The sequence below is a fragment of the Mixophyes fleayi genome, chromosome 7, assembly GCF_038048845.1.
Source record: "Mixophyes fleayi isolate aMixFle1 chromosome 7, aMixFle1.hap1, whole genome shotgun sequence".
NCBI lineage: Eukaryota > Metazoa > Chordata > Amphibia > Anura > Limnodynastidae > Mixophyes > Mixophyes fleayi.
In genome coordinates, this window is record NC_134408.1 from 26,633,459 (window position 1) to 26,645,496 (window position 12,038).

The window sequence follows — 12,038 nt, forward strand, 5'->3', positions numbered from 1 at the left end:
ATCTCTGAGCAATGCTAGCAAGGAACCCTCATACATACATGATTAATGTTAGTACTCTACCGCTAATATTCTCCAAAACAAGTTGCATCTTCATCACCATTTATTTATATAGCGCCACTGATTCCGCAGCGCTGTACAGAGAACTCACTCATATCAGTCTCTGCCCCATTGGAGCTTACAGTCTAAATTCCTTAACGTACACACAGACAGAGAGAGACTAGGGTCAATTTTGATAGCAGCCAATTAACCTACTAGTATGTTTTTGGAGCGTGAACCACTAAGCCACCGTGCTGCAGATCTTGTGTTGAGCTGACCATAAGCTTGAGATCATTGGCCATCTCATGGGTAGCACTTACTTCTCAGGAGCTAGTGGTTTGAAGAGGCAGAGGGTAAGAGGCTTGTGGTACTCCAGCTTCAGTAGCGGCCCTCCTTGCACACGCCCGCGCTGGTCCAGTCGCCACATAATTAGCAACCCATTCTAAAGCACAATAAAAACAAGAGTTAGATAAAATGGTGATCCATAATCGACAATAGTTTATTACTTACCATATTAATTTTGATTTCAAACATATGCAGATTTTCCCTGTTGCTGAAATAACACCTTTGGGGGGATATCTGCGGCATGTACATTTGTGGCTAAACTTTAACTCCAAGCATGCTAGTACAACAATGTTCCGAAATACATTGTTTGTACTTGTAGTCAAAGCCTGACTTATAGATGTTTAATTTCCCAAGCTGTCCTGAGCAGGTAACCTATTACTAAAAATCGTGGGACACAATCTGCCGATTTCAGGTACATAACCAAGACGACTAATACTCACAAGGTCTCCAGAAATTAAATGGCTGTTGTTACTGCTCCACTCCAGCAATGTCACCTCCGCGCCGTGCGCTGATGGAAGTGTGTGATGCTCTTTATCGGACTCATTAAATATCGTCACCTCTCCCATTCCCCAGCCCACAGCGAGTTGCCGTTTATTTGGGTGCCAGCTGAGTAACGTGGGCTGGTAAGACCTTTCTACATGCGATCCGCTCACATGGTCGCCCTGAATGCAACACAGAACATGACTAAGTCAACACACAGAGATACAATAACGTAGCATCAACATATTCTCTTGCAGACGTTATCAGTAGCTGCTGATGCAAACTGAACTTGTGATTTGTATAGGTGAGCCATTAAATAATCACTCCAGTCTGAGGCATGTGATTGATTGGCAATGACACTAGCCAATCACTTGCCTCGGAGACATCACACACTGCCTTGACAATTTCTTGACAACGCTGTATCGGTTAATGGTGATGACTGACCAATCCCTTTAGCTCTTTTTCTCAAATTGATGATGTTACTGAATATATATTCACAAAAAAGCATTAAACTGAGAATTTGTTCATTAAATACATTTTTGCAAGATTACTATAAGTTTGTTCATGCGGTTCCTAACATTAGAGTGTTCTAATTGCATGGAATGATGGTAATGGTTCATTTTAAACAAACTAAGGAACCTGTCAGTTACACACAGTAGCGTCAACAATTGTGTAGATGGAACCATTAATCAATTTACAAAAGACAGGTGAAATTACTGTGGCATGTAGCACACATTTATAGTCTGTACATAGGGTCCAATATGGGATCAATCCATAGCTGCTTCCACTGTGAGAAGGCAACAGCTGCACTTTTAAAATCTAGACAAGATTCCTGTTTGGTTTACGACTCACAATTTCACTGTGTCTAACTGGCTGGAGTAAGAGGGCACTGGTGTATGATAGAATCTTACCAGCTCACTGTAGATATCCACACATCCGCCTGCACTTGAGCTCACAGAAGCCACAGCCAACAGAGTGTGGTGACTGTGCCAGGAGATGAGAGATGGCAATGCTGCCGGATTTGGAGCTTCTATACGATGATCAAAGTATACAGCCATTGCAAATAGTCTTTCAGTTAGAGACCAGACCTGTGTGATCCAACAGAGCTTTTATCAGCATAAGCATTTATACATTGCTAATATTAACAATAATTGTGCTAATTCTCCACAAATGACCACATATTTTTTTTATCAGTCAGATACATTCTCCATATCAAAAAAAGATAAATTATAGGAGTCATAATTCATTTACAGCCTTCATTTCTGGCCATGAATGGTGCAATTGCTGCAGGTATTATCAGTGGTGGAAGTGGGGGGGGGGGTATACAGTGATATGAATTACTGACACTTCTCCTACTACCTTCACTGTAATACTACCAAATTCCATTTACTTATATTTACCATACCGCTACTTCTAAATTTCCACTACAAACGCTGGAAGAGTAAACCATATTTATCAACAGAATATATATCCCAGGTTTTAATGTGCATGAGATAACTGAAAAATATATTTAAAAAAAAGCCTTCTATGATGTCAGTTTAAAAAGAATGTATTTATTTCCCAATAAATTAAATTAGACTATTCCAATGTATGAAATATATGGTGTGTACACAAGAGACTGGGTCATTTGTGAGACAGACCCACTTATATTTTAGAAGGTGGCTAAATTACTGACAACCCTGCGTGTTTGGTTGGAGAAAAATATTGGGACTGTCCTGGGAAAAATGGAACATGTGGGAGTACTATTTATAATGTTCTCTAATTTTTATTTTAAATCATACGCCGTAGAATTCGTCTCTCGCGCAGAGGTAGGGATAAACGTAAGGGAGAAAGGTTGGGGGACAACAAATTGAAGGAAACTTAACTTAATTGATTGCTGCAACTGTAAATCATACAACTTTGGCTGTTTGTAGACTAGTATTTCTGATTAACACTGTTAGACTTGGTATGCTTATTGCACCCAGTGATTATACTATATATTAGGGTGTGGGGACCTGAACGTATTACTGATGACCTTATCTCTTTTCACCAAGTAATAACAATCAAGGCTACGTCATCATAAATGCCGACAGAACGCCTTGTCACAGTGCGATAATACGCCAGTTCTGCTTTTTCCATTCTTTTTAAAACACAGTACTGGATTAATTAACTGTAGTTAAAGGCATTTTAAACGTCACTTACCTAATCCAGTCCATGTTATTACAATATGAAGGATATGATAAAAAAAAAAAACAGAATTCAGCTCAGGTGGTTGCAATGTGAAATAACTGGGAAAAGCAGAATCAGACTACTATGAAAAGGAGTAATGTGGGCATGTATAAGTCGTAGCACTACATCGCTCATAATGTGGAAGGGGACCCGACGAAGCAGTCTGTACTCCCGCAGGCTCTCTCTGAGTACACGCAGTGAAGCGCTGTTTCGGCTTTATTGCACACAGTCTGGGTGCAGGGAATGGCGGAACTAACGCCACTGAATACATTTATATAATAAGTTACACCAGGAATTACCAACATACAATGATTTTTCCCTTTTCATTGCTGTTACCTACTGACATGTAGGAGCTCTTCTGCATATATTATGTCACGCCAAAGTGGGTGGGGCTTGTTTATTAAGTAAATGTCGACAGATGCATTAGTGCATTATATTTTTTTATTACTTTGGCATACAACTTCAATATATAATATGTTATGCTATACCTGCCAGCTTTAAAGATAAGCAGGCTACTGAGAGCTGTGTGGAAATAAGAATCTATGGAGCCAGTGGAAATGTGTGAACATAAATCTGTAAAAACCCCAAAGAGATAAAAAAGGGATAAAAGACATTGGCAGCCTGAGTAAGGCATGCAAATCACAGCATGCCTTTGAATTATTAACACTACAAACATTTATTTATCTAGTGCCAGCATAAACCACAGAACATTACATTTGGGAGCACACACAGTATATTTACGGGTTTGAAAAAGTGGAGACGCTGCCTATAGCAACCAATCAGATTCTAGCTGTCATTTTGTAGCATGTACTAAATAAATAACTAGAATCTGATTGGTTGCTATAGGCAACATCTCCACTTTTTCAAACCCGCAGTTTAGTAAATATACCTTACAGAATTAAGAGGGCTCATGATACATAGCTTTGCAATCGGAATGAGTTTAGTGGGGCTATATTATCCAGTTACAGAACAATGTTGGTTTGGGGGTTAGTAGGTTGCTTGAAAGAGAATCAATGTAAGTTTTTCATGAACTGAGTTAAGAGATGGTAAAATATCTCTTTGAGGAATTTAGTTAAGGAGAGGGAGCTTTTCAGATGCAAGATTAAATGTTCATAGACCCTCTTTACCATTTTACGTCAACACCTTTTTCGTCAACCTTGTATCAGGGGCAAACGCAGGATTTGTAGAGGGGGGTTTCCACACCACGCCGCAAGTGGGCGTGACCAGCATGCATGGGGGTGTGGCTATAATATTAGACAATGCTTGGCTGCTCTCCAACTCTTCCTATCCCAATATACATGGACAATGCTGCATGCACTACTGTTAGGTACACGCAGCCCTCCTTTTCAAGCAGAGCCGTGTGAAGCAGGGGCAGGATCCAGCCACCTCAATTATACAGTGCCCCAGGCTTGGAGGGGGGTTTCTAGGCACTATGAACCCCCCCCCCCCCCCTCGGTTTGCCTATGCTTGTATGTACTTATTTTATTTTATGTATGATTCTCCACAGATTACCACCCTCACATGTATTTATTTTATTCTACCCCTCTGTATGATTTGTTTTATATACTGAATGTTTGACACTGTCTTATTTCATGGTACCTTACACATAAACAATGATGGTGATCATATGCATGCATTACCAGTAAAATGCTGAGATGCAAGAACCCATTGCAAACACATATGTCCAGCAAAGACCAGTAATATTGGTATATTATGTGACATAAGTATTTACTGAGGACACTAGGTCATTAAACAGACGATATATAATATGACATATTACCTCTAACCCTGTTGTGGCTAATAATAAGTGCTCTCTCCTCCTCCAACCTCTCCCCTCTCCATCACCCAGGACACCATCTTACCACACTGGGCTCCTTCTTGGGTCACTCGGTTCTCTGCTTAGGCTTAGACCCCTGCACCAGGCCGCTCCGCTTTCCCGTTACCATGACAGCGGACCCAGGCAATCACGTGACGACAACCCACCAATCGTGGAAACGCATCACTGGCGCTGTGACCTGTAAGAAACGAACGTTGCCGAACACAGAACCCTCAGCCGCCGAGGCGGCCGCGCGCATCTCCGGAATATTCCGAAAACCACCGAAGAGGGCTCGTCTTTTCCTTGGGAAAAAAAATCATATCTATGTTACATCCTGTGCAATTAGCAAATCCAACTGCACTATGTCAATGTTACCCATCCTATGTCAGAAGAAAACACATTAATGTATAAAGTAGTAATATTTATATTAAAATAACATTGGTCATTGTGACCAGGTGATTACAGTGTGTCACCTCTACTGAAGGGAATTAAGGTATTGGCATAAGTTCCTCAGACAACTTTTTTAGGCAAACCTTCCCCGCCCAGTTCATTTGGAATTCCCTTACTTCAGTTAGGACCCTTACCGGCTGGTGTCATAAAATATATATAAAACATGCTTTTATTAGTCTATTTCAAATCAATGCTAGTAACAGCATGTAAATGGGGACGGGACCTATAAACTGCCTACAGAGTGATGCCCCCCCCCCCCTTCTTGCTACCCACCCCCTTATCCTTGAAATTAAGAGATGACATTTGTATTGGCGAGAAAAGAGGTCACAGCTTTATTTTAAAGTCAATATTCTGAAAGGTGACAAAGAAAGTAGCAGTGTATCCATCAGATCCAGCCATAATCGTAATTATCACAATCAATAAGGCCTGGGGATCACACTCCCCCTTTACCTTGGCTTCCTACAAGATCCCTCAATAAGGGTAATATTGAGCATTTCAGCCACACATTCAAAGGAGGGGAGTCCCCATGGCTGCCACTTGGGCCCCAGCTTACTGCATTGCTTTTCCACTAATGCTAGGATCCGCCATCTGGATCCGCATCCCACCACCACTAGCCCATGAACCTATTGGTCCCAATGACCCCACAGACACTTGTGCCTTCAATGGGTTCTGGAGGTGAGGGGGAAGCCCATGGCCGCTCCACCAGTGGTAGTTCTGGCATCAAACGCATCCACTATCATTTACCACCACAGAGCATGCCCAGTGAAGCCTAAACACTTTGCTCCTCTGAGCATGCATGGGGTTGGCATGTGTAAAGTGTGGACAGTGGTAGGATAGTCTGTCACTCTATCTATCCAACCGTCCATCATATTAATACTTGCACCTATGAGTTTAGAGTGTAATAAGTACAATAAAGTCTTGCAGCAGTTATGATAAAGCCTTGGCTTATATATGTGTATATATTAAAAGAGATATAAATACAATGGATGGAGAGAATCACAAACCACCTCTGTCACAGGCACTATAGATAATGAGGACTGGAGCATGATTTGGAGGTCTTCAGATATTTCTCTTAAGTAACACAATTAAAGTTATTTTTCAGTGTAGCGACTACACAAGCAGTAGACTTGATTAACTTTCTTCTACATATGGATACATACTCCAAACGCAGTGTCCGGTAGTACTTTTTTAAGTGATTGTGGAGCTGCGATAAGACTATAGAAATCCAGCATACCTGAAACAAAACACCTGTCTCCCAGCCCTTTCAAAATCCTATAAATATGCTGTGTCAGTGACAAACTATTCTCCATCCATCTCTTACATTTCCCTCTCAACCTTCTGTAAATAACAGAAATGTGGCTCACACAACTATATTGCTCACCTACAGCCCTTTCACATGGAGGTCTCCTCTTCCTCCAGGCCTGGAAGCAGACAAGGAGGCTGGGGGTCAGGTGGTGTATATAATGTCTAGATTATAACCCATTTTCTCTGCTTGTCATCTATAGTCCCCTTGACCACCCAAACATTTCATTGAACTTTTACTTCTCCGCCTGGCTACCTAATTTGTTATCTTCTGAAATTTCCACCATCACCTCGGGTGATTTCAACATTCCAATGGATTATCCACATTATCCTTGCGCCTCCTCTCTAACCTCTGCTCTATTCCAGTGAAACAACTCTTCTACTCAGGGTGATGGTTAGCGCACATTTGATGTTGTTTTCGCCAGTGTTTGTTCAGTTTCTGATTTCTTTAATAATCCTTTCCCTCTCATACCATCATTACTTTATCACCTACAAGCTCTCTTCCCTCACTTAATTCTATGTGCAACATCTTCGCAGGCAGTAGCATATCTCAACCCTACCTTAACAACAGTCCTTGGTCATGTGGCTCCAGCTAATCTTTCTTCTCTGCATCTACTACAATCTCATCCATAGCACAGTAAAGAAACATACTGCTTTCACAAACTCTTCCACAAAATAATATGCTATTTAGGGGCGCACGCAGGATTTTTAAAAAAACACACCCGCGAGAGAGCTGCTGCGCATGCTCCCAGCATCTCTGTTTCGACATACAGCAGCCGCGGCGCTGTCAAAGAAGCGTCCGCGGCGGTGCTGTATACAATACAGCATACAATACAGCACCACCGCGGACGCTTCTTTGACAGCGCCACGGCTGCTATATATAGTACAGTGCCGCTATGTAGGGGCACTTCTTTAGTGGAGGGGAGGGGTTTCTGGAGACCCAGAAACCCCCCCTGCGTGCGCCTCTGCTATTGGCAACAGCCAATCTTTCATCTTGGCTCAGGTTTCTAAGCCCAAAAACCCTTTTTAATAAATATACATTTCTCCTCAACCCTCCCACACCAACCCTCTCCATCACGGCCCAAGATCTTTACAGACAAGATTGGCATGACCTGATGAAATGGTATCCTCTTCCCTGATCAACAATCTGCTTAATTAATTTTGTATATCCTCTGGCATCTCCTCTTCATTTGAACCCACAAATAAAAATGTATATATCCTCTTCTTTGCCTCACACTCTAAAACTACCTGTCTAATGTATTCGTCCCTTCATAAATCAGTCGTTCTCTATCTCCTGTACAGTCTCAGCCTCAATTAACATCTATAATCTCTCTCTAAACTGGTATATTTCCATCATTATTCAAATATGCGGTTAGTACTTCTTTTCTGAAATATATCTAATTCTGACCCAAACTAAGATAGTGTATCATGTCCCCACAGATTGCAAGCTTGCGGTCAGGGCCTTCTTACTGCCTTTATTACCCAGTATTGTTAATTACTGTGTTTGTCCCCAATTGTAAAGCACTACGGAATTTGCTGATGCTATTTAAATAAATGATGCTGATGATGCCTCAACTCCCATTCCACTGCAAGCTTCTTCAGAGGTTTGCCCACAGTCGCCTGATGCGGATAATTTCCTCACACAACCATCTTCAGTCAAACTTTTGTTTCCAACACTCAACAGGTATTGCTGCACTGACAAAGGTGGTTAAGGATTTGTTCACTGCTAAATGTAAAGGCCACTACTCTTCTTGACCTCTCTGCTGCGTGTGACATTGTAAACCACTCACTTCTCATACAAACAAACGCTGCATTCCCTGGGTCTTCAGGACACTGCTCTATCCTGGTTATCCTTTATTGTTTGTTTTTTTTATCTACCTCCTCTCGGCATCCTGTATCAGTAGGAGTACCACAAGACTCGATCCTAAGCTCCTCTTCTCTATCTTTATGGCTCCTCTTGGAAAACAAATAAGCTAGTTTGGATTTCAGTATCACCTTTCTATGGATAAAACCCAAATGTATCTGTCCCCTATACTGTGTTTCTTCCCCATTGTAAAGCATGGTGGAGTATAGTGGGAAGAAGAAGGAAAAGGAGAAGGGGAAGCGGAAGGGTAATTGGACGGAGTAGGAGAAGAGGAAGGAGAAGGGGAAGAAGTCAAAAGAGAAGTGGATGAAGAAGGGGAAGGGGAAGGAGAAGGTGAAGGAAAAGGAGAAGGGGAAGGAGAAGGGGAAGGAAAAAGAGAAGGGGAAGGGAAAGGAAAAGGAGAAGGGAAAGGAAAAGGAGAAGGGGACGATAAGTGGAAGGAGAAGTGGAAGGAGAAGGGGGAGAAGAAGGGGGAGGAGAAGGATGAGAAGGAGAAGGGGAAGGGGAAGGGAAAGGAGGAGGAGAAAGAGTAGGGAAAGGACAAGGACAATGAGAAGGAGAACTCTTGGCAATAAGTTGTGGATTTCCTTAATGATGGCAACACCGAAGGAACAACTAAAACCCAACTTCTACATCCTGGGCTTTCTTGCAAAATGATTCTTAGAATCATGCTAAAACATTCTTACTTGAGACTTTGTTTCAAGCCCAGAAAATCATTCCCCAGCATGGGCTTTCTCTAAGAGTCCCTACACAGGTAGAATGTATGGCAACTATCAGCAACAACCTACCATTCAATAAATGCCGGGATACATATTTAAAGGTTTGGGGCAGAAGGTGGGACTTTCATGTTGCCTTTCATGTTGCACTGTCAACACCAACTAGTATCATGTAAGAATGGTGCTACACATGTGATTTTCAGTCTCTGAAGTTAAATCTAATGAGATATTTTTTTCCTGCAAGAAAACACAATGCAATTTCATAAGATTATATGTTCATGAGATTAATTGCAGAAAGGAAAAAAAACGTTCCTATGTGCTCTTACAGTCACCATATCCTGACCAGGATTGTCTAAATACTCCGGAATGATCAATTAATCCCTCATCCCTTTAAACTCTATGGAAAAGACTAATTGTCTTAAATTCACGCAAGGCAATTAAATTGTGACATTGTGTGATTGAAGGAGATCATTGCACTACAAAGGAATAAAAAATTGCTTGTGTAGCAAAGCATTAAAGAAAACGTGAGCTGCAAAATAAGCAATCTCTCTAATGATTTTATTCTCTTGAGATTACCTGTGATGTGAATTTAATGCATGCTGTTAATAAACTGTTACTGCATAGCCTTATTCTAATATGTGTTATATATATATATATATATATATATATATATATATATATATATATATATATATATATATATATATATACATGGCTCACTATTTGTAAGCTAATATAACACATCTGAGTTCCAACTGTTTTCTTACAATGTTAAAAGAGAGGAATTATCAGTGAATTGTAAATAAAGGTTGAAATCTTGAAAGGAGAACAATGGGTATTACAAAGTAGGCTGGAATTATTTTAATTATTTCAGTGTACTTTCTGAACTATTGTTCCAAGTATGTGAATCAAAGCTCAATATGGCATATATTTATATGTAATACATAGATTCCATGCTTACTTTTGATATTTTTTTTCCGAATTAAGAGCAAACAAACAAAAGCTTTTAGCTTCCAGTAAACAGAGAGCCATGTTGACACACCCAGCAATCTCGACGACCACAGTAAGTGAATACAATTCACAGTAACTAATAAACAACACAATTAAATAGCTATGAAGATGATGGCGCCCTCTGCTGGTCGTGGATAACAGGACAGGCAAACTGTTGCTCACGAACTATTGTGTGTTGTGATAAATATAAGTCTCAGCCTAGTGTGCCAGTTAGGGCATCCTGGCAAGAATTTCTGGGACTTGTAGTTCTACAACACTAGAGCATCACGTCATCTAGGATCTCTACTACAAATAGACAATCCCTTGTCCTGCGCTCTCAGTTAATGAATGAATAAGTACTTCCGGCACGCCCATTGCGTCAATCAAACGGACCACAGCCAATAGGATGGAGCAGGAGAGAAAGTACCAATACAGCTTTGCCGTCTGAGAGTTTGAAAACCGTTTCCCAATTGGACAAACCTACCAGCCAATCCAAACGCTCGTCCTCTTTTAATGGACGTCATTGAACACCTCCTTCTAAACCCATGACTCTCAGCGCTGCTCTGGCGTTGCGCCCTGTGATTGGCGGTTCCGCTGAAAACCACGCCTTTCCCAGCCAGCGGACCAATCCGTGCGTTTGTTTGGGTTGTGAGGGGCGTGGAGTGTTTTGGCAGGTCTGCTTGGCGCGGGTTGTTGTCAGATGCGGACCCGGGCTTGAGAGAGGAAGGTCTGAACCAGGATCCCACGGAGCTTTGGGCCGGGCCCCGGGGGCCTGATTGGGATTATTGCTGCTTGGTTATCCCGTGGACTACGTCTGGTTACACCCGCGGCCCCCTGTCAGACGGGCCGGAGGGCCTGGACTGTCTACACTGCTCTTGGAGAGAGGTTAGTGGGGGAGCCGCATCAGGCCCTCCCATCATCTTTCATGCATCGGGTAAGAGGCATTTACTCCTTGTTATCAGTCTGCTGGTCTGATCTATCAGCAACCAGGGGCTCCCCAGCTGTTGTGGGACTACAAGTCCCAGCATGCCATTGGCTGTCAGTGTCTGCTGGGACTTGTTGTGAAAGCCAGAGGTTGCTTCCTTCTGATTGATGATCTGCTTCTTGCAGGACCTGTGTTGGTGACTGGTGTCAGTAAGTGTGCTCCATAGCTTATGTCATGAATATATATATATATATATATATATATATATATATATATATATATATATATATATAGTGGGCAGACAAGTGTCATTCTTCAGAATTGTGACATTGACCTTTCATAATCTTGTTATTGAGTAAGTGAGGGGTGTTGATTATTAGTAGTACACTGTACACTGCAAGTTACTGTCCCAAAGGACATCTCTCACATTGATTCCTAGCAACAGCTTGTGTACTGACCAAATGTTATCTGGTTATAAATGGGGGGGGGGGGGGGGGGGGTGTCATTGTCACATTACACTGAGGATGAAGCATACTATCCCCAGACACAAGTGGGTTTATAAAGAGGAAACAGGTGCTGGCAAATGGGGGTCATAGCTGACAGCAGCTGTTGACTGTTAAGTGGCTGCAAATCTGTGTTTTCTCTATCAGATAAAGTGATACAGACATTCATAATAATGTCCATTGTTCTTCTTAGGCTATGCTTTAATTGGTTTTGATGCTTGAAGTAATGTGATTTAATTGAATATTTGTCAAGCAAAGTGATAAACCATACTTTGCGTTATAGATCAATAGGCAGTGGCACACCAGCAGCTGTTTTCTTGCACTATGTTGTTTTGTGTATCCACCTATTTGATTATTCATATCAATGTATCACTTGTAATTAATTTGTATTGTTCCAATTTTT

The 12,038-nt window shown here is 41.5% G+C and overlaps 2 protein-coding genes across 3 annotated transcripts in view; one reads left to right on the forward strand and one right to left on the reverse strand.

The window, feature by feature from the left end:
* Positions 1 to 5,049, reverse strand: part of IFT140 (intraflagellar transport 140) — a 77,197-nt gene extending 72,148 nt beyond the window's left edge. The window contains exons 1-4 of one of the 2 annotated variants that reach the window (XM_075179499.1): positions 4,932 to 5,049; positions 1,773 to 1,949; positions 822 to 1,043; positions 357 to 478 (exon numbers count right to left, since the gene is read on the reverse strand). In XM_075179499.1, the coding sequence (XP_075035600.1) occupies positions 357 to 478; positions 822 to 1,043; positions 1,773 to 1,919 (491 nt within the window). In that variant the 5' untranslated portion in view covers positions 1,920 to 1,949; positions 4,932 to 5,049. The other variant, XM_075179500.1, reaches the window with a different exon arrangement.
* A 5,844-nt stretch (positions 5,050 to 10,893) lies between these two features.
* CRAMP1 (cramped chromatin regulator 1) overlaps positions 10,894 to 12,038 on the forward strand; it is a 36,953-nt gene continuing 35,808 nt past the window's right edge. Inside the window, exon 1 of the mRNA XM_075179503.1 lies at positions 10,894 to 11,141. The gene's annotated coding sequence lies outside the window, so the exon portion shown is untranslated. The remainder of the gene's footprint in view (positions 11,142 to 12,038) is intronic.